Source organism: Harmonia axyridis, chromosome 4 (assembly GCF_914767665.1).
Source record: "Harmonia axyridis chromosome 4, icHarAxyr1.1, whole genome shotgun sequence".
NCBI lineage: Eukaryota > Metazoa > Arthropoda > Insecta > Coleoptera > Coccinellidae > Harmonia > Harmonia axyridis.
Window position 1 is genome coordinate 12,042,700 of NC_059504.1, and position 26,803 is coordinate 12,069,502.

A 26,803-nucleotide genomic window follows, 5' to 3' on the forward strand; every position below is an offset into this window, starting at 1 on the left:
CGGTTTTCGCCTAGGAAATATATTTTTTCGGCAACCGTCCGGGAAGTGCTCATTTCCCGGACGCTTTTTCTCTGAGAAAGTAGCATTTCCCGGCCTAGTCCGGAAAGTACGTACTTCCCGGACTAGGCCGGAAAAGAATCATAGAATCCATAGCAACCGGGATAACGGCTGACAGTTCATATGAAATTAGTTGTCAAAAATTTGCATGTTTTTTGATCGCAATCGCAATAAAATATGGAAAGCAGCAGCGATAGTGTTATTTTACATGGTTGCCGAAAAAATATTGTACGCAACACGCCCGAAAATGGCCCGCTTACGCTCGTCCTGGAATTTTGTCTATTCGTCCAAAAAAACCCTATTTTCCGGACTTGTTACGTAAATTACTATTTTTTTAATTTTGACTTATAAGTGACACTTCTTGAAATTCGTCTACGTTTTTGAAACGTAAATATTTCGCAACTATTGATAATAAGTATATTTCACCATTAATAGAATTCAGAAAAAATTGAAGTAGGTTGTGTGTACCCCAGGAGACCATTCTGGGTCCTCTTCTTTTTATAGTTTATGTCAATGATATAAATACACACTGTATTTTGTTAATTTGTTTGCTGATGATACAGTTTTATGTGTGGCAGGGAGCAACTTTTTGGGGGTTACTGGCTCTGTAAGAATAGATTAAAACTGAATACTCTCAAAACAAAATGTATGGTTTTAGGTACAAAATCAAATTTGAGAGTATGTATTAATGGAGTGAATATAGATTTTGTTTCAGAGATGATGTACCTGGGTATTGTATTTGACCCGCAGTTGAGCTTTTCTCTGCAGATTGACTATATGTGTAGGAAATTGGCGAAGAAAAATCAATTTCTTGTTTTTGCTCGTATTTCTACCTTTCAGTTGTAGGAGACAGGTCTTCAATACAATCGTTATGCCCCATTTTAGCTACTGTTCTGCACTACTCATATCATGTACACATGGAGATATAAATAGACTTCAAATACAGCAAAATAAATTCATGAGAATATGCCTTAGTTTAGTAAATTAACACCTGTAGTAGTCATGCATAATGAATTGAACTGGTTACCCGTGGAAAAAATATCAAAAAGGCCAATTTAACCTTAATTTACAAGATAGAGCATGATCTTGTACCACTCGTATATTTGAAAGGTTTCTTAGAAAGAAGAATTTTTATGATTACAACATTCGTTCAGGAAAAAACTTCATTATCTGCAGTGAGAACAACTTCTTTTCAGAAATCCTTTTTCTTTGAGAGTGTTCATTTGTACAATGGTCTCCCAGAGGGAATTGAGTACATCCTGTAAAAAATTGTATAGTTACTTAAGAGGAATGTAAATATTGTTGTTATTATTATCTTAATTTTTTCGTTTTTATTCTAGCCAAGTGCTGAATAAATGATATTATTATAGCGAAATACAATTTATAAGCTCCAGTTATGAATATTAAATTCAGTCAAGTATTCTTTTGAAAAAAAAATCTTTTCAAAAACCTTCAAGAAACAGCTTAGATTGGATGAGACTTTCCAAATTGTTCAGGATAGATATCAGTCTTGAATTAAAAACTAGTAGGTATCATATTGAAACTAATTGAATATGACATGGAAAGGCACAAAATATTTTCACTATACTTTGAAAGGTCGCGAAAAGGTTTCCAAAAAACACGTTTGAAATATCATCACTCGTGAATAATTGCAGAAAATTTGCCGATAACATTTTCAATTTATCAATTCCAATTATAAACGCTGGATTTTTCGACAAACATTCCAGACCTATCATGGATTTCAAATCCTCCCAAGCGTAATCCAAATCCTTTATGATCCAATAAAAAACTCGACATTCTCTCTAACCTATTGTCATGACAGAATGTCAACAACTGTATTCCAGGTATATTTTGAGCGGCGTCTGTCGCAATAACCTACCCCTTCATGAACGAAGGGGGTGGAAACCGAATTCAATCAGACCAAAGTTTATGTGTATCATCGCATAATATGGAACACCTCATCCACGAATCGATACCAGACGAGCCAAAGTTCATTTCCATATTGGTACGTTTCGATATAACGCGAATTTAATTCACTTCTCGCTACAGAGAATCGCTTTTTTCACCGAGTGGGATGAAGAAGAATGCACCATTCGATTCTATGGTGAAGAGCGGATCATGGAATGTACGGGTTTTTTTCGATTGGTTGAAATTTATGTTTTGTATCGATTATTCTACGATCAGAAGGTTGGAAATTGGAAATTGTAGCAGGAAGAATGCCACAATTGATGTTTAGGGTGGTTTGTTTTGATACGTAGTGACATCCTTAAATGAGTTATTGGAGTAATGAGTGCATGCTATCCCATGGGATTTGAGAACTTTTGAGGTAATCCAAAAAAGACGTTGATCAAAATATGATTAAGCTGAGGAGAGTAGATCATATTCGGTGTCTTTCATAATATGTCACTTTCAATAAGATTCGATAAGCTGATGCATAGCAGCTTGGTTTTTTCTGCTGCTGAATACTGCTGTTCTGTTTGGTTCAATAGTGCTCATGTTCATCAAATTGATGCACAGCTTGAGGTTTCTCTGAGAATTATTAGTGGAACTATTAGATCTACACCTTTACATTGATTACTAGTGCTATCACTTATACTTCCGCCTCATATTCGTTGACAGGTCTCAGTCAAGAAATCTTGGAAAAAATTTCAAATCTACGTGAACTTATTTCCAATTGTATTCCACCTCCCAGATACTAGAACTGCCAGATTAAAGTCACACAAACCCTTATGGATTAATACCTTCCTTCAATCCAATGAAAGTGACAAGGAAATTTGGCGTGCGGAATGGAGTTTTTGTAATGTTTTCAACAAAAGTCTAATCGTTGATCCTTCAGAGAAAGTTCTAATTTTCAATTTTCCTAAGAAAATTAGTGTATTTCAAATCGAAATAGAACTGGTCATGGCCGTTGCAATAGTATGCTCTTCAAATAGCATTCTATCGAAAGCCCACTATGTGGGTGTTTTGTAGAAGAAACCATTGATGACTTTCTGAATACTTGTCCAATTTATAACTTTCATGATGGTTTCCAAGCTATCCATTCTGTTTCAGATTCTCTTTTGAAATGGGTCGCTAACTTCAAATCAATATAATGGAAACTAACATTTATTATTCCTTTCTGGTTCTTTTTTTTGTTTTTGTTTTTGATTTAATTATAAAGTCGTCAACCGTTGGTGGAGAAAAAATGGAAAATTTTTATTTGGATGAAGAGGAAGCCCTTCAATATAAATATGTCAGCTTATTCTGTAAACAAATACACAAACCAGTCACTTATCCTATTCGGGGAGATGTCTGTATGATGCCCCGTTTACATCTCCTCTGCTAATACTGAGATTATATCTACACATGCTTTGTTGTTTGAAGTTGATAATCTTATAAGAATTTATATAACAAAAAAGTAAAAGGGAACGGCATCCGAACAGTTATGTTTCCTAGGAATCCAGTTAAAAATAAAAAAAATATCAAGTTTTTATATTATATTAAAAAGAATAATTACCAAAATCGACTAAAAGCCTCTAGAAAAAATAAACTACAGACTTTGTTGAAATATTTTCCGTTCCCCTCATTTTACCATAGTTTTTATCATTCCAAGATTGATATATTGCTTGTCCATCCCCAACCATTTGGATCAAAATGGATTCCCTTCAAAATCAAACAGATCTCAATCAAAATATCGCCATAAACTCGGAAAAAAATTGGCCTACTTCATATCTCCAACAACACAATTCAAGCCTTCCCCCTCTCCCATAAAACTTCCACTATCTCCCCCGGGAATACGAATGTTTCATTTTTTCATCTCCCAAGATTACAGCATCCGATTTCCCCCCTTGTATCTTCTCCCGCCAGCAGGATGACGACCGTCTAAGATGAAAAATGTATCTGGTCCTGGATATCTGCGATCTGCAATGATTTTATTGGCGTCCTATAAGGGTGGGGGTGGGATGTAAACGTGGCAGGTCGACCGTGTCGTTTCATCGGGAAATCGGAAATGGACTGATTACCAACATTCCATACGCGTTCCCATCTAAATCACTCCATCCACGATATTTCAATTAGATTGTCGCGATTCCATCTAGGCTGGATGTCGGGGGCTTTAGCTGCATGGGAATATTGATTCGTTTACGTGGAATCTGCTTTTTGCCTTTGGAAGACTGCGGACTGGTGGAAAATATGAATAATTCGGGGTATTGTTGATACTTTAGGAATGACGGAGAAAGTGCTGAGGGTTGTATACTTTTGATGGAAGGTACGAGGTATGGAAGGTAAAGATTTTAAAGTATGGAGTGCCGCAGGGTTCAATTTTAGGTCTTTTATTGTTTTTATTATACATACAACACTTACCACTGAATATGCCGTCACCCCTTATCTCAATATATTAGGCCAACTGAAAAGTCCCCGGTCTGATGCACAGTTGGCGGTGCTAGTTAAATCCATATGATTTTTAGTTTTGACAGCAGTCCGACCATTAGTTTGTGAGATATTGCGTTGTGAGTATAGCTACTAGTGTTATTTAATGAAAAAAAAAAAGAAATTTCGAGTGCAGATAAAAATTGCTTTTTGAAGGGAAAAATACAAAATCTGGCTTGATGAAGGGTTTCCGGGGTCTTCACCAGGAAAATCAACCATCATTGATTGGTATGCTGAGTTCGAACTTCAAACGTGGTGAAATGAGAACCCAAGACGGCGAAAGGAGTGGACGCCCGAAATAGGCTCTCATCGATGAAAAAATAAAAAAAATTCACAAAATAATTTTGAATGACCGTGTAAAGTGAAGTTGATCGAGATGGCAGACATTGTGAAGATATCATCTGAACGTGTTCATAACATACATAAGAAAGCTGTGTGCAATATGGGTGCCGCGCGAGCTCACAATCGATCAAAGGCAACAACGTGTTAATGATTCTGAGCAGTGTTTGAAGCTGTTTGAGTGAAATAAATTTTTGCGTCTATATGTTACAATGGATGAAACATGCCTCCATCATTTCACTCCAGAGTCCAACCGACAGTCAGCTGAGTGGACTGCACACGATGAACCGAATTCAAAGCGAGGAAAAGCACAACAGTCAGCTGGCTAGATTATGGCATGAGTAATCTGAGATGCGCAAAGTATGATATTCATTGATTACCTCCAAAAGGCTAGACCACTGACAGCGATTATTATATAGCGTTATTGGATCGTTTCAAAGAATGAAATCGTTAAAAAACGGCCCATTTGAAGAAAAACAGGTGCTGTTTCATCAAGACAAAGCGCCGTGTCACAAATCAATGAAAACAATTGCAAAATTGCTTGAATTGGGCTTTGAATTGCTTCTGCATCCACCGTATTCGCCAGATCTGGCCAACAGCGACATTTTCGGTTCTCAGACCTCAAAAGAATGCTCGCTGGAAAGAAATTTAGCGCCAATGAAGAAGTGATCGCCGAAACTGAGGCCTATTTTCAAGCGAAAGACAAATCGTAGTACAAAATGTTATCGAAAAGTTGAAAGATCGCTATGATCGCTGTATCGCCCTCAAAGGCAACTATGTTGAATAATAAAATCGAATTTTGTCAAAAAAAAAGTGTGATGATGACTGAAATGAAAAATGGGTCATTTACGACAATATCAAGCGATAGAGATCGTGGTCGAAAGTCAACGAAGAGGCCAAGACCGTGTTTGGTGGGATTGGCAGGAAATACTCTACTATGAGCTGCTCTTCTATGATCAAACGCTCAAGTCTGTCTTCTACTGTGAACAACTAGAGCATTTTAAGATGGCGATAAAACAGAAGCTATAGCATTGGTGAGTAGAAGAGGAATCGTATATCATTAGGACAACACTAAGCCACACTTGTCTATTAATATACCACAAGCTCCAGGAGCTCGTATGGGAAGTTCTTATGCCTTCGAACCTTTCACCAAGTGGCTGTCACCTGTTGCTGTCTCTGACCAACGAGCTTGGAGTTCAAACTTGGCCTGAGAAAATTAGTTGTTGGAGTTTTTCGCCTATAAGGACAAAAGCTTCTACGCGAGGGGCATTACGTTTGTTGGCAAAAAGATATGGAAGAGAACGGTACATATTTGACTGAAATTGGATTATTGTAACACTTTTTGTGAAGCAATGAAATAGAGCAAAAATGTACAAAAGTACATTTAACCCCAACCAGATATGTGATAATTAAATAATCTTCATGAACGAAACGAAAACCAAATTTCTGACAGCTAGGACCATTGATGAAGAATTAGTACCAAATTACATGAGTACAACCGATTTCATTCTCATCCAAAGAAACTACAATCTTGAAAATGATCTTAGTTTTTTTTTTGCAAAGGTCTATTTCTTATCATAAGAATAAATAAATGAAAAAAGCTGATACAATTCGTCTTGCAGAATCTTCGAAGTCACGACTCACCCTATATATCCCTTCCCCCGATTCCAAACCAACAAAACCCTACGCACCAATATAATATTCCACCTCACATTCCACTGAACAAAGCAGCAAGGTCGTCTTCTCCAAATACATTTCTCTCGAATAAAACGGAACAAATTCCAGAATCCCGAATATTCCCATTATTCCACCCCCATAGCCCGAAAGCAGAACTGATGATTCCTCCCTCCGGCACTCCCCCTACCTCTCTCAGCATCTCCATCTGCGAATATTCAACCTATTTTAATAACAATATCCTTCGCGGTACAGCCTTGCTCAGTACCATTATCATATCTGGTGTTTCTCCATCGTAAAACCGGAGAAAAAGACATCGGTGGCTGATTCCAGGTATTCAGACGTCGTTGGATATGTGGCAGCCAAGGGGTGGGTTGTTGAAGGGATCCCGGGGGGCAATCTATACTAATTTCCTTTAATAGGGAAAGATGAATCTGCTTCAGCCTCTCTCTGCTTGTGGAGCCGATTCCCTTGCGGAAATTGTCCCGAGTTATTTTGGCTGTTCGCGAATGAGATGCGACTGGCATAAATTATTAGGGAATCGAAGGGATAATCCATACCTTAACGTGTCAGATGGATGTAGATTTCGGTATTGCTCTGGGCAAGGTTGATCTGTAGACGGGCTAGATTAGTCGGCTAGATATAAGTATCGGCCAGGTAGATATATTAGCTGTATTGCTGACAGATGAAACGTTTTATTCATGGGGTTTTTCCATAGAGTAATAAACATAGATAAAGGGAGTATACGCAATTTTTACATGTCCCCCACATGGTTAGATTACGTTGTCGGATTGTTATATATTTTCAAATCCACAATCTCTGTGTCATCTGTTGTTTCACGTCGTTTGGCGCGCTTGAAGTTTGTTTTCTGAATTTTTAACATATTTAGGTCTTTATTTCAATATATTTATATATATTTGGAATTAATATGAAACGTTGATTCACTATGGGACATAAGAAGTGCGTTCTTTGTGGTGAAACTCGCGAATTGAGAGAAAACCACTGATATGTTTTCATTTCCGCGCGCTTCATGTCAAATTTGATAGATCATGTTGGGGACAAAATTTGCTTACTAAAAATGACATATGCTCCCTCTATCTATGTTTATTAATCTGAGGATAATCCATACAAGGTGTCGATGGAAGCAGATTTCATTATTGCTCTGGGCAAGGTAGATGCTGACCCCTTATTGTAAAACGCTATATTTATAGGTGTTACTTTTTGAATAGCCGCTGTCTGGGCGGCTGTAGTTTTTGACAATTGAGAAATAAAAACTATGCCATCATTGAAAATAAAAAAATTCACGCAACTGAAATTGTTAACATTCATTGATATTTCTTGACAAAAACAACACCTATACAAATATGAACAAGCGTACGAAAACCCTCTACTTTACGTCAGTCTTTTCCTCATTTGTTTTTATATTAAGTACGATACCTTCTTCAAAAACAAAATAATAAATCAAAAAAAATTAAAAGGCCCTAATGAAAAGTCAGTAGTTTTTTGGCGCTCAATCGATCTTGCGCCAATTGCGCTCTTGGAGGCCAAAGAATTGTATATAGGTATAAGTGGACTCCAACGAAGCAATTGGCACAGAAATAAACGAACTCTTGAGTTCATGTCAGTGTTTTCCAACTTCTTTTCTTTTCTTCGTTGCCTTATAGTGAACGTTTTTGAATTGATACAAGAAGTTTTATCACATAGAAAAAATGCCAGATTGACTTATTTCACTTTTGGAGTTCGTATTTAAATGAATCAACTCTGCATTCCATTAGTCATTCAGATAACTTCAAAATTTCCAAATAGTGAAGAATCGATATTTATTTTCACACGAAATATCGGAATTAACGGTAGAAAGATTGCATCTTTACTACGATTCATTCATTTGTATACTTCCTATTAAAGCATACTTGCTCTATTGATAGAAGTGCGCTATCTGCATCGAAATTTTTGGGAATTGTATATTTATCATCATAAGATAGATACCAATCGTTCTATCGCTATTTCAGATAATATAAAATCGGTTGACAGGTTTGGCTTGTTGAAGATAGCATTCCTTGATGATTTCATTTGTTGTCACTCAATTTAGAATGAATTAACAATTGTTCAGTTTAGTTTTCTACTCGTAATTGCAGCTACTATGTATTTAGTCTATCATCGGAAGTTTCTAAGTTTAGTAGTTCGTGTATTGCACTGACAACTCAGTTTGGAATAACTGACTTTCATTTTTGAGCAAGGATATAAAAATACCATAATGAAAAATGTTAGTTCCAAGTTAAAGTTTTTTTTCGCTCAAATGTCGTCATGTGTTTTCGAGACTCAACAGTATAACTCAATTACATGTATGTTGAACACTTCTTCATTTTTTGTTAAGAATATTCCATGAGGGTTCATATAAGATATTAGGTTTTCAATCTTTTATTTTTTTGTTGTCAATCAAAGGCAAAGTAATTCATTACACTTATTATTTCTTTGAATCTTTCCACCAAGAAGATCATCCTTTTCCTTTCTACAATAATCTTATTTATTATCACCATAAAAATTTGAATATCATTGACTAGCCCTTACGAAAAATCACAATTCTACTCCATATTTTTCCAATTAAATTTTAATCTTGTACCTATCTCAATTTATTCGTTTTTGACGTAATCGTGTCATCTCATTGTAAGAAATATGTTTCTCATAAAACCGAGCCCACTGTGGCAGATTAGCGGACAAAAACTGAAGCAGCATAAATGTATGATGGAATGAAGGCAGCATCGCAAAAAGTGATCAATCTTGCGTGGAAGCTGTTACGGCTAACCAGACAGCTGAAATGCCCTCGAATTAGGTTTCCCATAGCTCTGCAAAAAAAGTTAACGAAACACGTATACGTTCGTGTGTATAATTTTCAACTTTGAGAGACGTTGAGGAGAGAGAAGAGATTGGATAAATGAGTCGAATGGCCTACTCCGGAAGGCAGAAATTTTCAAATAAAACACTTTTTTTTTCGGAGCACCATTTCACACCAAAAACTACACGTTATGCGTATATTTAAATTATTAGGTGTAAAACTTTGCTTCCGCCGTTTGTCAATGGATGGCTGTAGCGGTAAGAGGTAGTCGAAATAAAAAGGTCTTACATGTCATACAATGACATCAGGTATTTGTAAACATAACGCCATCGAAATATCAGTCGATTTGTGACTGCATTATAAAATTATTCTCGATTAAACTAGTGAGCTTACGAACCAAATTCGCGTCATTTGCGGGAGATTTTAATTTTCTGTATTAATATGAAGGAATCTGCGGCTGAGGCTCATCGAATGATCTCAAATACCTATGGTAATGCCGCTTTTAGTGCAGAACGTTCCGAGAGTGGTTTCAACGCTTCAAGAACGGTGATTTTGAGGTCGAAGACCAGCATGACGGTGGAAGAGAGAAGGATTTCGAAGATGCAGAATTGGGGGTATTATTTGATCGAGACTCGTGTCAAACGCAACGCAACAATAATTGGCAGGATCATTGGGAGTGACGCAACAAGCCATTTCTAAATGCCTGAAAGTTATGGGAATTATTCAGAAACAAGGAAATTGGCCATTGTGTGCCGTACGAGAGCCGAGAGATGTTGAAAGGCGTTTGTTTTCTTGTGATCAGCTGTTCTCGAAGGCAAGGACGGAAGCGATTTCTGCATCGCATTGTGACTGAAGACAAAAAAATAGGTTCATTACGATTATTCCAAGCGCAAAAAATCATGGGGATCTCCCGGTCACGTTGACGGCCAAAGTGAATATTCACGGTTCCAAGGTCATGCTCAGTATTGGGTGGGACAAACTCGGCTTAGTGTGTTATGAGTTGTTGAAACCGACTGAAACAATCACAGGCGATCATTATCGAACGCAATTAAAGCGTTTGAGCCGAACATCGAAATACAAACGGCCGCGATACAACGAGAGACATGATAAAGTGATTTTACAGCATGACAATGCTCGACCACATATTGCGAAAGTAGTCAAGACATACTTGGAAACGTTGAAATAAGAAGTACCACCCCATCCACCATATTCCCAGACGTTGCTCCCTCGGACAATCACTTGTTTCCATCAATGACACACGGCCTGGCTGACCAGCACTTCTGGTCTTATGAGGAAAAAAAAAAATGATAGATTCGTGAATGGCTTCAAAAGATGACCAGTTTTTTCAACGCCGAATTTGTACGCTGCCCGAAAGATGGAATAAATTACTGGCCAACGATTGACAATACTTATGCAGGGTGGCCATTTGAAAACGAAACAGACGAGATTACAGACGAAATAAAGTTTTTCGATAGAAATGCTCGGACAGGTCGATTTCTGTTTCGAGGGGGACAACTTAAGATGTTGGTTACGGACGCATAGCGCTTCAACCCTTGCTACTACAACCCTCACCCCCAAATTTTGAATGGGGGAGATGGGGTGATACCTCATTTGAAAGGTATTTTTATACTGATTTCAGAACAGTAATTGTTTTTTCATTTTATGCATTAGTTCTCGAAATATTCTCAACTAAGTATTTGAAAATGAAGTGGTGTTTTCATGGCACTTGTAGTGTTTTGTGAAAAATCGACATTTTGAGCTTCAAAACAACCATGACTGTGGCTTCCTTCCTAACTAACTAACGCATGAATATTTCGAGAACTAATGCATAAAATGAAAAAACAATAACTGTGCTGAAATCAGTATAAAAATACCTTTCAAATGAGGTATCACTCACCCCATCTTCCCTATTCAAAATTTGGGGGTGAGGGTTGTAGTAGCAAGGGTTGAAGCGCTATGCGTCCGTAACCTACATCTTAAGTTGTCCCCCTCGAAACAGAAATCGACCTGTCCGAGCATTTCTATCGAAAAACTTTATTTCGTCTGTAATCTCGTCTGTTTCGTTTTCAAATGGCCACCCTGTATACATAAATGTATAACCAATTTTTCACAATAAAGCCTCTTATTTCGGAACAAACGGCGGAAAAAGAGTTGTACGCCTATGTAATTATTTATTATTATCGATTGTTGAAACAAAAAACAAACGTTAAAAACAATATCTGCCAATATGAATAACTAAAAAAAAACATAACAATCTGTGTCAGAAAACTCGGCCGATATTTTAAGTTTGTCAGATTTTTCATCTGAAGTACTGAACGATGCAAATCCCCCTTTTATCCACTTTTCTATATCCTCTCTCGGTTATCCAACATTGAATCTCACAGAATCGTTTTGTTACAGAGGCACGGATGATGTCCAGCGTTCAATAGAGCTGTTAGATCGAGTGCTCTCCGAGTTCGACGATGTGGAAAATGCGAATCAAGTGCAAAATGTAAGTACCTGAAATGTGCAAATGTGCTTTGGGTTCCGAGCATCCACATTATGTATTCTACCTCTTCAATTTACCACCATGTTTGGAGAACGTTGTAATATCCGTGGAGAGTGAAAAAAAATGAATCACCTACTTGGAGTGTTCACAATTTTTTGTGTAGACTTGGTTGATAGCCATTAGATCAATTTCATGCGGTGAATTTTGGAAAAGCAGTTTTTAACTCTCATGATACTGATTTTCATCTCAAGCATCGCTTCAATTTTGAGAACTCTAAACCGTTTTTCAGCATGTAAACACAATTCTCTATTTGTTTATTGCCTTCAATACAATGCGTTATTATCTTTTTCGTGTATAATAGTACTTTGGCGAGGCGTTTTCAACCAATTCATATAGTGCGCCCTCTAGCGGGCTCAAGTGCAAAATGTAAGTACCTGAAATGTGCAAATGTGCTTTGGGTTCCGAGCATCCACATTATGTATTCTACCTCTTCAATAAACCACCATGTTAGGAGAACGTTGTAATATCCGTGGGGAGTGAAAAAAAATGAATCACCTACTTGGAGTGTTCACAATTTTTGTGTGTAGACTTGGATGATAGCCTTTAGATCAATTACATGCGGTGAATTTTGGAAAAATGAAGCAGTTTTTAACTCTCATGATATTGATTTTCATCTCAAGCATCGCTTCAATTTTGAGAACTCTTAAACCGTTTTTCAGCATGTAATAGTTATTTATAATACAAGTGCAGAAGGCATTGATGTTCTTCAACGAGTTCAAAATTCAAAAACGAGCCACGAAGTGGCGAGTTTTGGAATGAACGAGTGGTAGAATGAGCCTTCTGTACGAGTATTATACATTATTTTCTCTAATTCATTGCATTTTCATTGAAATTAATGAAATATTTCCATAAATATAATTTAGTGATTTTTGCATTGAAAAATGTTGGTTGGCAGAACTAATTTCTTTAAGGCAATTTGATGAATTGACAGATAAAGCCGTAGCGGAAAGTTCGGAGTTCCAACATAGAATAATAAAATATAACCATGAAAACTGTGCATTTCTGATATATTCTCGCACGATTTTGTTCTACAAGATGTGGAAGAATGAACGGAATAACCACAGAATTAGAGAAACACAATTCTCTGTTTGTTTATTGCCTTCAATACAATGCGTTATTATCTTTTTCGTGTATAACAGTACTTTGGCAAGGCGTTTTCAACCAATTCATATAGTGCGCTCTCTAGCGGGTTTTGCGATGGTTGAAATATCAGTATGGCAACTCAGTGGTCCCTGTTATATACACCTTCCACCTCCAAAGCGGAAAGTGGTGCCTGCTTTTTTTGTAGAAGTAAGGAGAATTCTCATGGACGAACAACCTTATGGAAGGTCAAACAGTGTTAGACTTTTACACACTAAACCTAACTTCTTTTTTGGAATAAATTTTTGGGGTTGTGCGGGAATTGGGATTGCCTGTCACCTTTTATGGACTTTTAGAAATTATACATTGGCTGAATGGGTCCTTGTGGAGGGATTGTGTGATGCAGTGCACGATTCACTAACGGTCATCGAAAAATTCGATTTGAAGTACAAGCTTTGGATGCTTGTATCTGGTGGAAGATTTATCGTTGTCGAGGGATTCTCTTACTAATCGGTTGAGGTGTTTTTCTGCTTTCCCAAGAGTTTTGAGAGCGATTTCATAAAGAAATTTCTCTAATTCTGTGGTTATTCCGTTCATTCTTCCACATCTTGTAGAACAAAATCGTGCGAGAATATATCAGAAACGCACAGTTTTCATGGTTATATTTTATTATTGTATGTTGGCACTCCGAACTTTCCGCCACGGCTTTATCTGTCAATTCATCGATTTGCCTTAAAGAAATCAGTTCTGCCAACCAACATTTTTCAATGCAAAAATCACTAAATTATATTTATGGAAATGTTTCATTAATTTCAATGAAAATGCAATGAATTAGAGAAAATAATGTATAATACTCGTACAGAAGGCTCATTCTACCACTCGTTCATTCCAAAACTCGCCACTTCGTGGCTCGTTTTTGAATTTTGAACTCGTGGAAGAATATCAATACCTTCTGCACTTGTATTATAAATAACTATTCTTCAATGGTGGTAGGTTTGCCTCACCATGGAGTTGGGTATTGTGAACATACCAGGGCGCGTTGAAGGCGACTCTGAGAATTCGGTTTGAATGATCTGCGAGGGCGTGAAAACCCAACACATTGAAGCTTAAGTTATATTGGGACGTATTTGCTTACTTTCAAGCTCTGGCTTGTACTTGCGTCTACTGGTACTGAGTTGTTAAGATATAGACAGAAACCTCACTAATATGGCCCAGAATTGTGGGCTATTTTTGAGTTGAAGTAACAATCATGTATAAATTGAAGTTAATAGTCAAAGTTCACAATATTTGCTTACTAAGTTCTTTTAGTCGAATGAAACTTATTTGTTTGGGTACAGACAGTATTGGAAATTAACAGTAACACTTTATTGAATGAATAAAATTTAGTCTAGTGACTAGACTCTTGTGAAAAACTGCATGCACATTGAAAAGTCTCTTACATTTATGATCATACATTGGACTTTAACTACATAAAGATAGTAGATTATGAAAGGAATAGAATGAAAGGGAACATACTGAATGAGATCGTCAATTACAGGATTGTTATACAATTTTTCAAGTATAAGCTTGTTTATTAGACATATATTAGGAATTGCACAACCCATAAAAATGTTAATACATGACTTATATGTATATGAAAATCAAAATATCACTCCTTCAACAGTTAATTCTAATAGTGACTGCATTTTTATGATTATAATTGCTTTTCCCAACTGTATATCGTTCTTTCTTATATTTTTCTCGTTCAACAAAGTGTTATTGTTAATTTTCAATATTCTCTGTACTCTTTAGGCATTACTATGTGTAACTGCACAGTTCCGAACTTTCTTGGTACTTGGTGGTAAAAACATAGAAAAACATCTTGATTCGACCAAATGAATTTGGTAAGCAAATATTTCAAACTGTTACCTTTTATTTAAACATATTTTGTTTGTTTTCCCTGTAGCCTTGATAAAATCTAAATATATAGACCAAACGTTGGCTTACTCCAGATTGGTCACAAGATTTCAATGGTCTTTGAACTTCAACAAATAAACTATATACATGCATCCAATGATTCAAATCCCCTGATTTCTTCTGTTGCTTCCTCCAGATCCAACAATTGACCAGTTCAGCATCCACTCCTCAGCTTCGCCAACTCAGCCAGAACTCGACAGGTAGCAACGTGTCGTCCAGCACGCCAGAAGACGAAAGTCCATCTTTGGGCCATCAGTCCGAGGACGATGGCTACATGAGCATGAACGGAAGAAAACCGAAGTTCAATCTGGCGTTCAAACCCCTGCCGGAAATACCCGTCCCCCACGAGACTGCCTGCCTCTCGCCCATCCATCCACCTGCCGATGATGACTTTCCACCGCCCCCTGAGGAAGCCCAGAGGCTCATCGCTACTCTTCTACCTAAGTAAGTATCGCAGGCCAAAAATCGCAATATATAGGACTATTTTGTTTCGATTACTGATTGCTATTTAGGGGTCACCTTGTAATGAGACCTTAAGGTCTATTTTTCACCCATCAGGGCTGTTCTCGGCCTTTCAGCTGTAATGAATTACAGTATCTGAGAGGAGATTATATCTGCACTCTTACAATTTTGTGTAGCATGTTGTTACTGAGATGATAATAATAATACTTCTTCATTTTAAGTAATTTTTACAAATAAGGTGCTCACCAGAAATGAAATACTGTCCAAATACAGTTTAATGATTAACTTTATTATTTATTGCTGGAATATTTAACTATTCCTCACTTTGCCATACATTAGTAACACACATTGTCCTTCAGTTGTTTCATACCTTGTTCAGTCCTGTCTATTTTATTTCGTGTTGATTGAGTGCTTTGATGAATTATGCTAATTGAATATTCCCTTCTTTCAGCTTGAATTTTTTATGTTTCGACATATCAAATCTTCTAATCCCTACTATTGTGAGCCAGAATTCTGGTTTAATGGAGCAGTAATTACAAACCTTCTTGGTCTTTCTTCTCATGAAGATATTTCTTTCACCATGATATCTGTATGTTCAAATCCTTCTTTTGTTGGCTGGCCTCCTTCATCATTTCCTTCTATCATTTTCCTTCTTGTTCATTAGATAAAAATAAACTTTTTTCTTCTTCTTTTTCTTTTTTATTGTTTCTCTTTTGACTTTACATATAAAAAGCCAATGCTTCTTCTCCCCCACCCCTAATGTTTTTAATGTTTTACCTTTGGTATTTAATTCAAGTATTTCTGCGATAACTCACTTTCGTGAATTCTTCTCTTTCTTCCTGAATGTTTTGCCTTGTTCTATTCATAATATTTGTTGTGTTGTGCTTAATTATGTTACAAGTTAGGTTATCATTGTTATTTGTAATTGATGTTTCCGTGATCAAACGAATGTGGTTCAAAATTGTTCTCGCTTGCAGATTTTCTTGTAAAGCCCTCGATTGCTCTAGGTTTCTGTTGTCCCTACATTTGGAGTTTGTCTTCGACTCATCATCTGGTATCTTTATTAGTTGAAATTTTCTTATTGATTCTCACCTTCTCTTGTTTTCTAGAGTTTCAATTTTATCCATGAGTAGAAAACCGTAGACTTTGAACATTTAATTTTTATTTCTTGCTTCTTTCAGCAACACCTTGAAATATCCATTGTGGTGTTATGTAGCTTACTCTTCAGTTTATTGTTGTTTAGTTCTATTTGATCCGGAGCAACAAATCAATTCATTTCCAGTTAGAAATTTTAATTTTGGGTTCTTTTTTCAACATGCTTGATGAAATATCGCAAAGAACTTTTTGGTAGTACTGCATTTGAAGAATAATCCCAAATACAGATACTTCTCGAAGGTTTCCTTGTGATTGTAAATGCTATCAACATCTCTTTAGAGAAGAAATAGTACAACAATACATCTGTATGAAGAAGTGGTGACGTTTTTTGTTATCAGTTTCTTGTGATGCTGACAGTTGATGAAGAGGACTACACTTCCATAATACACACACATTTTCGAAATAACTAGCATATTTCCTCTTGTTCTCTCACTAACCTCAAAAATGATAAATTTAATTCTGAATTCACCATTGTATCCCGCATTAATTTTACAGGGTTTCGCCAGTACACCGACCAAAAACCAACAACTCGAAGAACAGATCATTCCCCCTTACTCAACTTCCATCCAGAATTGAAACCATTCCGCCACCACAGAAATTCCAGAACAACAGCGAAAGTCCCAGTTTGGTTAATGGACTGCCTGACCCGATTCATAGTGCTACGCAAACAACACTGGTAAGCGAAGAAGTTGAAATCCAATTGTCTATTCTCAGTCCTAGGTGTATTCAACTTGTATCCACTAAGAAAGTTTTTAATCAAAATCCGGCATGTAGATCTCAAACTCATTTTAAAAATGATTTCAAATAGGCTGAAAAGAAAACTATTCTGACTTAATGATTTTTGCTATCTGTAAATCTCGCACATAGATACAGGCTGGTTCACATGGAGACATATTTTGCCGTAATTCCAAGTCTTGAAATCGCAAGTCTTTAAATTTACTTTTCAGTAATGTAGCACTTGAATTTCTCAGATTAGTATTTTGGCAATAAAACGAATTTTCTCTTCCAATCGTCTCATTTTATTGTGTACAAAAGAACTAGAAAATCCTTCAAATCAAATGTTCGAATTGAACTACATTGGCTGCAGTACAATAACAAAAACCCCATTTGGAAAGGACCCCGCACGTTTCTTATGGGAAATGGCTTTCCGTGAATTTGGCTGAATTTTTGATATGTTGTAGTTCTTGATAAATTGATCAGAAGTGTCTATAGCCACAAAGCTCAAAAATGGACAGTTTTCGAGATATGGAGCTTTGAAAATGGATTTTTTGCAATTTTCGGGGTTTTTGCTCTCATTTCTGGTTGGGATGGAATTTGGGTGTTCGGCGGCCAGAACCCGACTGAGAAATGATCTTCCTTGGTTATATTAGGCACCGCCATCGATAATTTTTTATACACCGCTTCACATTGGCTATGAAAAGAGATACAAAATCCAAGATCTTCCGTACATCTTTTCATGCCACAAGATAACGCCAGAATAATTCACATGACCGAGAAACGACCAGGGCCGTAGCTAGAAATGAATTTAAGGTAGGGCAATGAAGGTTACAGGTAGGGCAGAAGTAAAAAATTGTACTCGATGTGATCTGATGAATCAATTTTCATCGTACCTACTTTTGAGTGTATGGTAGTATGTATATATAAAAATATTTATTTCTTCAGTTTATATTATTTCTTTCAACATGTTGTGATTAATATAATGATGATAAAAAACTTCCTCAAAACAGCTGAATCCTTCGATTTGTCATATTATTAAATATGCGAAGGACTTCATTCAGATCAACAGACTGAGTCCTTCTCTTTTCAAAGGCCAGAAATACCATGCCTGCCATTCTTTCGTGACTCATTGACAGCCTCTGAGGTCTATTGATTGCAGTTAAGGTTGAAAAAGTAGATTCACAAACAGCAGTGCTACATCCTATGGTCGCCACAGATGCAAAGAGTTCATATGTATCTTTGAAAGCCTCTCGCTGTCTGTACAAAACTTGCACTATGTCTTCTGTTTTATCCTCACGACGACTCAAATAAGCTTTAACCACTGTAGCCTCTTCATTTGATGGAATTGTTATACCTGAAAAGTTAATTTAAATTGTGAATTGAATATGAATAAACAAGCGTAATATTTTAGAAGCAGCAACATCATTTTGTTAATTGCCTTACACTCACCTAAATTTTTCAAAGGTTCCATTTTGTTCACATCCAACTCATCGAGACTCGCTACAGAATTTAACAGATCATCGTTGTCTGAAAACCTTCTCTGTAATTCAGCAACTAGTATGTCCAATGTTTCGAAATACTCAGATTTAAATGGTTGATCTTCTTCATTTTGTTTCGTTGAGGAACAGGAAGAGTCAAACATCAAGTAGTCATCCATGCGATTAGATCTTCTGACTTGCCTTTTTTGGGTGTGAGTCCTATTTTCAGAATCAATGCTTGTCATAGATTTAGCTTCTTCCAAAATTTGATGATACATTTCATCTGTTCTCAATTTTGTGATTTCATTTTGGACGCAATTTATGATTATTAGGGCGTCTTTCAATCCTGCGCTTCGGGCTTGTAAACTTGCATCTGCAGGCTGAAGCATGGATAGTATTTTTTTGGCCACAACCATAGCCATTCGGAATTCCAAATTAAGCATAATTTTTTTGATGCCGACACTCTTGGCAACGTCGTCACCATTGAATCTGTCATTTTTCATTTTATCTAAAGTTAGCAAAATCTCTGAATAATTATCGTTTACAACTTTTGTAACCGCCAAGTGTCCTGACCAACGTTGTTCGAGTAATCTGCCAATTATTTTTCCACCATACATTGCAGCTATTTTTCCATGATGAAAGAACTCATGTAACATGATGCATTGATCAAAAAATAAACGGATGAAAGTCATTTCAGAGATAGTCCTGATAACTATTAAATGTAAGCGGTGGTTATAACAGTGGACATAAGGAATTTTTCGGCCCAATTCTCTATTCTAGTCGCAACTCCTGAAACTTTTCCGCTCATAACACTTGCTCCATCATAGCATTGGCTTAGCATACGGGAGAGATCAATGCCATTTTTCGTAAGAGTGTTTAAAGTTAATTCGGTAAATGTTGCTGCATCAAGATGTTCAGTTGTTGTAACTGTCAGCAACGACTCATTGACGATTCCATCCTTAACGTAACGTATTGCTATAGCAATATTTTCACGATTATTCTTATCCCTCGTTCCATCTTCCATTAGAGTGAACCAATTCACGTCAGATTCCTTGATATCTTTGACAATGGAGTTCTGTACTACTTGAACCATTGCTTGAATTATTTGGTTTTGAATTTCCGGTGAATGATATGTCGCATTTTGTGGTATATGGCTGAAAGCCTCCTTCAAATTCGGATCTTTCATGCACGTGTATTCAAATAAATTCTGAAATAATCCTTGTTCTTTTTTTTCCTCCAAAACATAATTTCCTCGCAAAGCTAACTCGTTGACAACTAAAAATTGTATAACTTCAACAATTGATTTCATGTAATACCGGTTTTTTTCTAAAACTTCATGATTTATCAAAGTTTCGACACTGCTACCTGTAGATATTCTGCGTAGTTTGTCTTGCCACATCGCCATGGCTTGTGTATGAGGAATTGATTTCTCATGTTTTGGAAACCCAGTTCTTGTATCACTGGCATTTTTCCAGTTTCTGAATCCTGTGGAAGTATAAGAACTTTGTTTGCTTCCATGGGGTAAAAATTGTTGACAAGGATAGCAAAAAGCAGCATCTCTCTCGACCGAATACTGCAACCATTTATATCGCTTAAACCAATCCGCAACAAAGGCCCTATTATTTTCTTTGGGATATATATTTAAAATAATTTGTTTTATCGGTTCTCCGATTCGTGCAATATCCGAAGGAATACCATAGTTAATTCTATTTCTACCAACCTGTTTTGCCAAACTAGTTTCCATAGAACTAGGAGTGGGTTTTGAGCAATGGGGTTCATCGTGATGAATTCCCTCTTCAACTCTTCGTTTTTTGGTAAAGAAAGTCCTTATATCCATCGCTAAATGAGTCAATCAACACTTCACTTCACTTCAATAAACAAACAATTATTTCGCTAAACTCTATTTTGGGTTATATGGGGATCCCCCTACCAAGGGGCGTATATTCCAGTACAGGTCCCATACATACTTCAAATGCCATCTATGTGCGGAATCAAGAAAATAAGCACATGAGGTGCTTCTGAAAATACAGCGTGCTGTATATATACAATGACCACGGTGCACTCTATTGATGTAGTTCGCAATCTCTAACAACTCGTGATTAATTCAGAATTGATTTGCGAGTGATAATTTTTTCCTCACGTCACATAATGAAATTTCCTTTGAATATTATTTAAATTGTTACTATTTTTTAAGGTAGGGCATTGAAAATTAAAGGTAGGGCATTGCCCCATAATGCCCCCCCCTGGCTACGGCCCTGGAAACGACATATTGTGAGTCAAAATGTTTATAACCAGGCATCGCGAGCTGTAATGAAAAATGAGAAAATTATAATTATATATCCTCAGAAATAACAATTGTGATCACTATTGACGTCATTTACATATGATATGTGATTTGTTTCTCACAATTCTCGAAAATTGAACAATGGGGTGCCAAGGCATTTTCCTCAGAATGTCTCAAAATTGATGATAGCTTCTCACAGACTAACGAATCCGTGAAAATGTCTTCAGTTTTGATACAATATAGTACTATATGGGTAGAATATAGAAGTCCAAGTGTTGGAAGCTAACTATGAATGGAACTTTCGATATTAACCCACGAATTCTTGAAAATACGATTTTTTTTCAATGAACTTTTTGAATTTCACACATACGAATGAATACTATCTAATAATATGATCGTTGGCAAAATGAATGAGTAGATCAATCAATAACAATATAATAATGAGAGTAGCATTCATATTATCAGATAGTATTCATTCGTATGTGTGAAATATAAAAAGTTCATTGAAAAAAAATCGTATTGTGGGAAACAAATCACATATCATATGTGAATGACATCAATAGTGATCACAATTGTTATTTCTGAGGATATATAATTATGATTTTCTCATTTTCCGCCATTACAGCTCGCGGTGCCTGGTTATAAACATTTTGGCTCCATATTTGATATTATTGGACATCAGATATATGAGGATTCAGTTATTATGGTCTCTCTTAAAAAAATCTCACAATATGTCGTTTCTCGGTCATGTGAATTATTCTGGCGTTATCTTGTGGCATGAAAAGATGTATGGAAGATCTTGGATTTTGTATGTCTTTTCATAGCCAATGTGAAGCAGTGTATTAAAAATTATCGATGGTGGTGCCTAATATAACCAAGGCAGATCATGTCTCAGTCGGGTTCTGGCCGCCGAACATTCAAATTCCATCCCAACCAGAAATGAGAGCTCCCCGATTGATGAGCAAAAACCCCGAAAATTGCAAAAAATCCATTTTCAAAGCTCTATATCTCGAAAACTGTCCATTTTTGAGCTTTGTGGCTATGGACACTTCTGATCAATTTATCAAGAACTACAACATATCAAAAATTCAGCCAAATTCACGGAAAGCCATTTCCCATAAGAAACGTGCGGGGTCCTTTGTCGGACATTTTGTGAGGTCCCTGATGTTTAACGAAATGTGTTCAACCGCAGAGGCCTCACATAAAGGTATTCAATTAGAATGATTTCCTTGTATTTTGGTGCACAATAAAATGAAATGAGCGGAAGACAAAGTTCTTTTTCTCACCACAATTCTGATCTCAGAAATTCGAGTCGGCTGTTTCTAAAGAAGAGACCCTTCGCGAAGGGTTGAGATTCAAAATTGCGGCAAAATCTGTTTCCCCTACGAATATCAATAAAAAGTTATTTTGCTGAAGATTGATTCACTCTAACATTCTACCTTTTCCAGCCAAAAACCCGTCATCAACGTCCATACGGCTGGGAGAACAACGACTTCACTCTCAACCCACCGCCCCCACCTCCAGGGTATAGGTTTGGTAGTCTACCCTTCCAACACGTAGGATATCCCATCACCTCGCCCACTAGAGTACCACCAAGAACCGTACCAACAGTCCTGGAAAGGCACAGAGAGGTGAAACGAAGAATAAGTGACGATAACCTATCCAGCGATCTGGACGAACCAGGTCTACGACCACTCAGCGAGCTCGCAGACGATGAACATTTCTCGGATGACTCTCTGGAGGAAATGCTTCCCCCGCCACCACCCGACTGCAACAAACGGGCCAGCATAGCTTGGGAAGTTCCCCTAGACGACGAATCACTGTTGACGCCCGGAAGTACAAAAGTAATCGGCCGAAGAAGGAAGAAATCAGGATCATTTTCAAGCACCAGCTCTATACCGAACAAAATCAAGGAACTGGACGACTGGCCCGATCCACCGCCTTGCACAACAGAAGACGAGGTTACGTCACCCTTCTCCGATTCAGACGACCATGTCAACCTTCCCTCAGAGCTGAACAACCTGAATATATCCGGCACTAGTACCTACATAGTGCGGAAGAACAAGAAAGACAGAAAAGCACTTCTCAACCAGAGCAGCGCAGTTACCTCCAACTCCTCCTTGAACTCCAGATTGAGTTCCGACCTTAGCATACCCGTATCCAGATTCAGCGGCGATCTGAATTCTTGCTTCAGCCGAGAATTGAACACGCCCACATCTAGGTATAGCGTGGATTTGAGCAATCCACAATCCCGCCTTAGTCAAGAGCTCAACTCTCCCAAGTCTAGATACAGTTTAGACTTGAATAACTCGAGACGATTGAGCCAGGAATTGAGCAGTTCCCCTTCTAGACTATCAGCTGACTTATCCAGCTCTAGATCGAGCACCCCCCGTAGCAAGCAAGGCAATGAGTTCCGAAAACACAGCACCACCTTCGATAATATCAAATCGTTGATAAGAGAAGGCAGTATTGATAGTTATAACGCGCCACCTGTTGAATGTGCTAACGAGTTCAACCCTGCAGCATCTCCGATTGTTCGTGTTGTGTCCCTACCCTCGCTCAATGCTGAAGATTCCCCGCCGCGAAGAGAATTAGGCGTTACAGTGGAGGAGGAGGAAGATGCCGAGAGTTCCCAACAGAGCGCGGAGATTTCTCCTCTTCGAAAAATTGAACAGAATATTACCGAATTGTTGGAGAGACGTGATATCGAAATAGTACAGAACGACAAGTTCATTTTGAACGGTGTCGACTCCATCCTCCATCACAAACAAAGGGCGAAGAGAAAAGCTCCTGCTAAAAATGCCAGGGATAGCAAGAATGACGATAGACAGCAAAAGATGAACGATCTTATGAAGTCGAGTAGCCATAATGAGATACAGAGAGATGAGGAGTATTACAGACAATTGTTGATAGAGGGAGGATCTCCTTTCCCTAGAAGGAGCGGGATACAGAAGTCGGAGAGCGCGAAGGAGATGCTGATTGCTCATAGGGAAAGAGAGCTGAAACCGATGCCCACCTCGACCTCGGCTGATTTTCCAGTGCGAGTGGAAGTGATGCAGCATGAGTTTCCTCCCTTACCACCGTCTCCAGTGGAGGAAGATGAAGATGAGTATTCCGAGATTGTCCAAAAACACAGTCCAGACTCTTTGCCAAACGGAAAAGAGCCACCTAAAGTGCCTCCTCATAGAGATCAAATTTCGAATAGCTTAAAAACAAGGTCGATGGACGCGAACTACAATAGGGGTAGGAGGGGGTTCTTCAGTTCCTCCAACAGAAATATACCGAGCGAACGTCGTACCTTACCAACCGAACTGCAGGATTCTAAGCGGCGGTTCTTCCAGAAGAGGTCGTCTCAGAGCCCCCAGGAGGAGATGCATCTGCAGACCTCCTGCAGCTTGCCGGAAACGCCTATTTTCGCTAGAGGTTGTGATATTCCCCGCACACCCCATAGACGTGCTCCAGATATACCTAGCAGGAATACAGCACCAAGACAAAGTAGCACACTAGGAAGTCTGAACACAATTGGTAACCTGTCCTCTGGAGGTCTCTCAACTAGTGGATACAGAAGAGGGAATTCCACAGGTTTTGAACAGGCTGTTGTTGGTACAGAGTTGCTGCGATTGGCTGGAGGTCCTGGTAGAGGTTGGTACCCAAAGCAGAGAAACCGAAGGCCTGTTTCCATCGAACATTTGGACAGGATGGCTCCTGGACATAACCCTTGGGAATCGAACAGAAAGCCTCTTACTCTTCCTCCAAATCTAACCCCAAAGTTCTTCCAAAGATCCCCTAGAGACGCTTTAAGACGTGTTACTAGTCTGCTTATAAGGAAAGGTAAGTCTTTTGCACACTTATTACTCAGACACTGACATCCAAGCACCACTATTTGAACAAACGCTAATGATTTATAGATTCTTTAGGTATATGTAATATAATAATAGCTTTGTATAAAGCCAATACTCATAATGAATGCTATAGATACTATTAATACTCAGGATTTAGAAAATCACTAGAAGATTGAGAAGTAGCTAAATGGAAACTTGACAGACAAGGTTTTAAGTGATGCAACAATAGATATACCGTCAGATAACTACAAAAAACTAAAACTAAACTACAAAAAACTAAACTGAGTTTCAAAAACAATTGAAACGACTTATTGACAGAAATAATTACGACAATCCCTTCATGAGGAAACCGTCCAAATTATTATTTATATTTCTTGGCGGCAAAATTTAGTAATATAAAATAAATGAACTGAGAGAAATTATATACGAAATTACAAGCTTACGACATAATCACAGCCGTTTGAAGTTTAAACTGTATTTTAAAAGATCGCAACTCAATCCAATCATAAGTTCTACAAAATTTTGGATTCCAATAAATTTACAATTTCTATTTATTCTTGGTACAGCTTAATGTCCTCATTGAGATATTGTGAATTACTTCTGGTAGTTTTAGTGTTATAACTAAATAACAATAATATAGATTTAATATACTAAGTAATAAATTATTATTTGATCAAATTCGAAAAACACTAATTATGTAATCCTTAAAAACCATAAAATCAACTTCCTATGGTTACATCAACTAAAAATATACAGTTATCCATCTAATTCTAGCAGGACACATTCAACAAGGATGTTGTTAATCACTATAGGTAGTTTTAGTGATATGATCCAATAGACTCAATAATTAATGATTATTTGGTAGGATTTAGAAGAGAGTAATTAGTAATAAAAATAAGAAATCATAAAATGAATTTTCTATGGTTACATCAACTCATAGGATCAGTGAGGCCATCTAGCGGCAACACATCCAACGCGATACTGAGTCGTGCAGATATCTACAAAATCTTTCGATAGTTTCCTTTATCTTGGGTTAGATGTCAGCACCAGAAAGTTTCAATTATTTTTGTCTGACAAAGAAAATGAATCATTTTTACAGATTAAATGTGTGCTCTGAATGACCTTGACGCGTACTCGTTAGATATCTCCACACGGTTACCTGACTGAGAGTTTCCATTACCAATGATTCATTTTTATCGCGTTCAAAGTTGGTATCAGTCAGCTTTTCTTGGAGAGCATTACAAATCGATAAACAGGCTCTTTGGGGGAACGGCGTTTCGCTGCATTGTTCATCTTCAGAATACGACCTAGGGAATGTTGTTGACTCATATCTTATTTTAGTTCATGGAAATCTGAATGCAACGTTCTTGTTATTCAAACGCTGTATTTGGCGTAAAGATTCATTTTCTGCGAGGAGAGTGAGTCATCTACACGTTATCGGAATAATTTCACGAAACGTCTGCGGTTTCTAGAGGAAATGTAAAATTGGAGTAGTTTATCAAGGAATCTTTTTTTGAATGTTTAAACGTTGGTAATTTTAACTGAAGATCTCATTATATTCAAGTGATGTATAACCAAGGAAAAATATTGGAAATGCATATTATAGGAAATTCAAATTAGCAAACATATTATCTTCATGTTCTTTCAATAATTGTCAAGCTCAAATACAGGGTGATTTCAGTGGATGATATTGCATGAAAAAATCATCGCAGGTGCTCTATAATTTTTTTTACACAAATGCTTCGTATTCCGAGATACATGGTGAAAACTGACTACTTATTGGTCTGAAACCGTTTGATATAATTATTGAGCATTTATTGACATGCAATTAAGAATTTTGTGTTGATCATTGACTCTCATATCGGTATAATGATCTTTTTTTTTTTGAAAGAATAAACGGTACGCCACTGAGATGATTCAAGCTAAAAATAATTTTTGAATTCCTCGTTCAATTTGTGACATACCTTTTTT

General features: G+C 37.3%; 2 protein-coding genes across 5 annotated transcripts in view; one reads left to right on the forward strand and one right to left on the reverse strand.

Moving 5' to 3' along the window:
• LOC123677412 overlaps positions 1-26,803 on the forward strand; it is a 350,465-nt gene that overhangs the window by 296,243 nt on the left and 27,419 nt on the right. For all 4 annotated transcript variants that reach the window (XM_045613910.1, XM_045613911.1, XM_045613913.1 and 1 more), the window contains 4 exons: positions 11,711-11,801; positions 15,031-15,338; positions 17,007-17,187; positions 22,439-24,821. In XM_045613910.1, coding sequence (XP_045469866.1) covers positions 11,711-11,801; positions 15,031-15,338; positions 17,007-17,187; positions 22,439-24,821 — 2,963 coding nt within the window. The remainder of the gene's footprint in view (positions 1-11,710; positions 11,802-15,030; positions 15,339-17,006; positions 17,188-22,438; positions 24,822-26,803) is intronic.
• LOC123677413 lies at positions 18,147-19,469 on the reverse strand. Its single transcript, XM_045613914.1, has 2 exons — positions 18,678-19,469; positions 18,147-18,582 (listed from the first exon to the last, which is right to left on the reverse strand). Exons 1-2 carry the CDS (start codon positions 19,396-19,398, stop codon positions 18,230-18,232), a joined length of 1,074 nt encoding a protein of 357 aa, XP_045469870.1. The 5' UTR covers positions 19,399-19,469; the 3' UTR covers positions 18,147-18,229.

Bases quoted from the DNA above. Each gene is read 5' to 3' on its own strand.
- LOC123677413 (XM_045613914.1), bottom strand. From the start codon at position 19,398: ATGACTTTCATCCGTTTATTTTTTGATCAATGCATCATGTTACATGAG. The intron at 18,583-18,677 runs GTGAGTGTAAGG...TTAACTTTTCAG, and splicing joins GGAACCTTTGAAAAATTTAG to GTATAACAATTCCATCAAAT.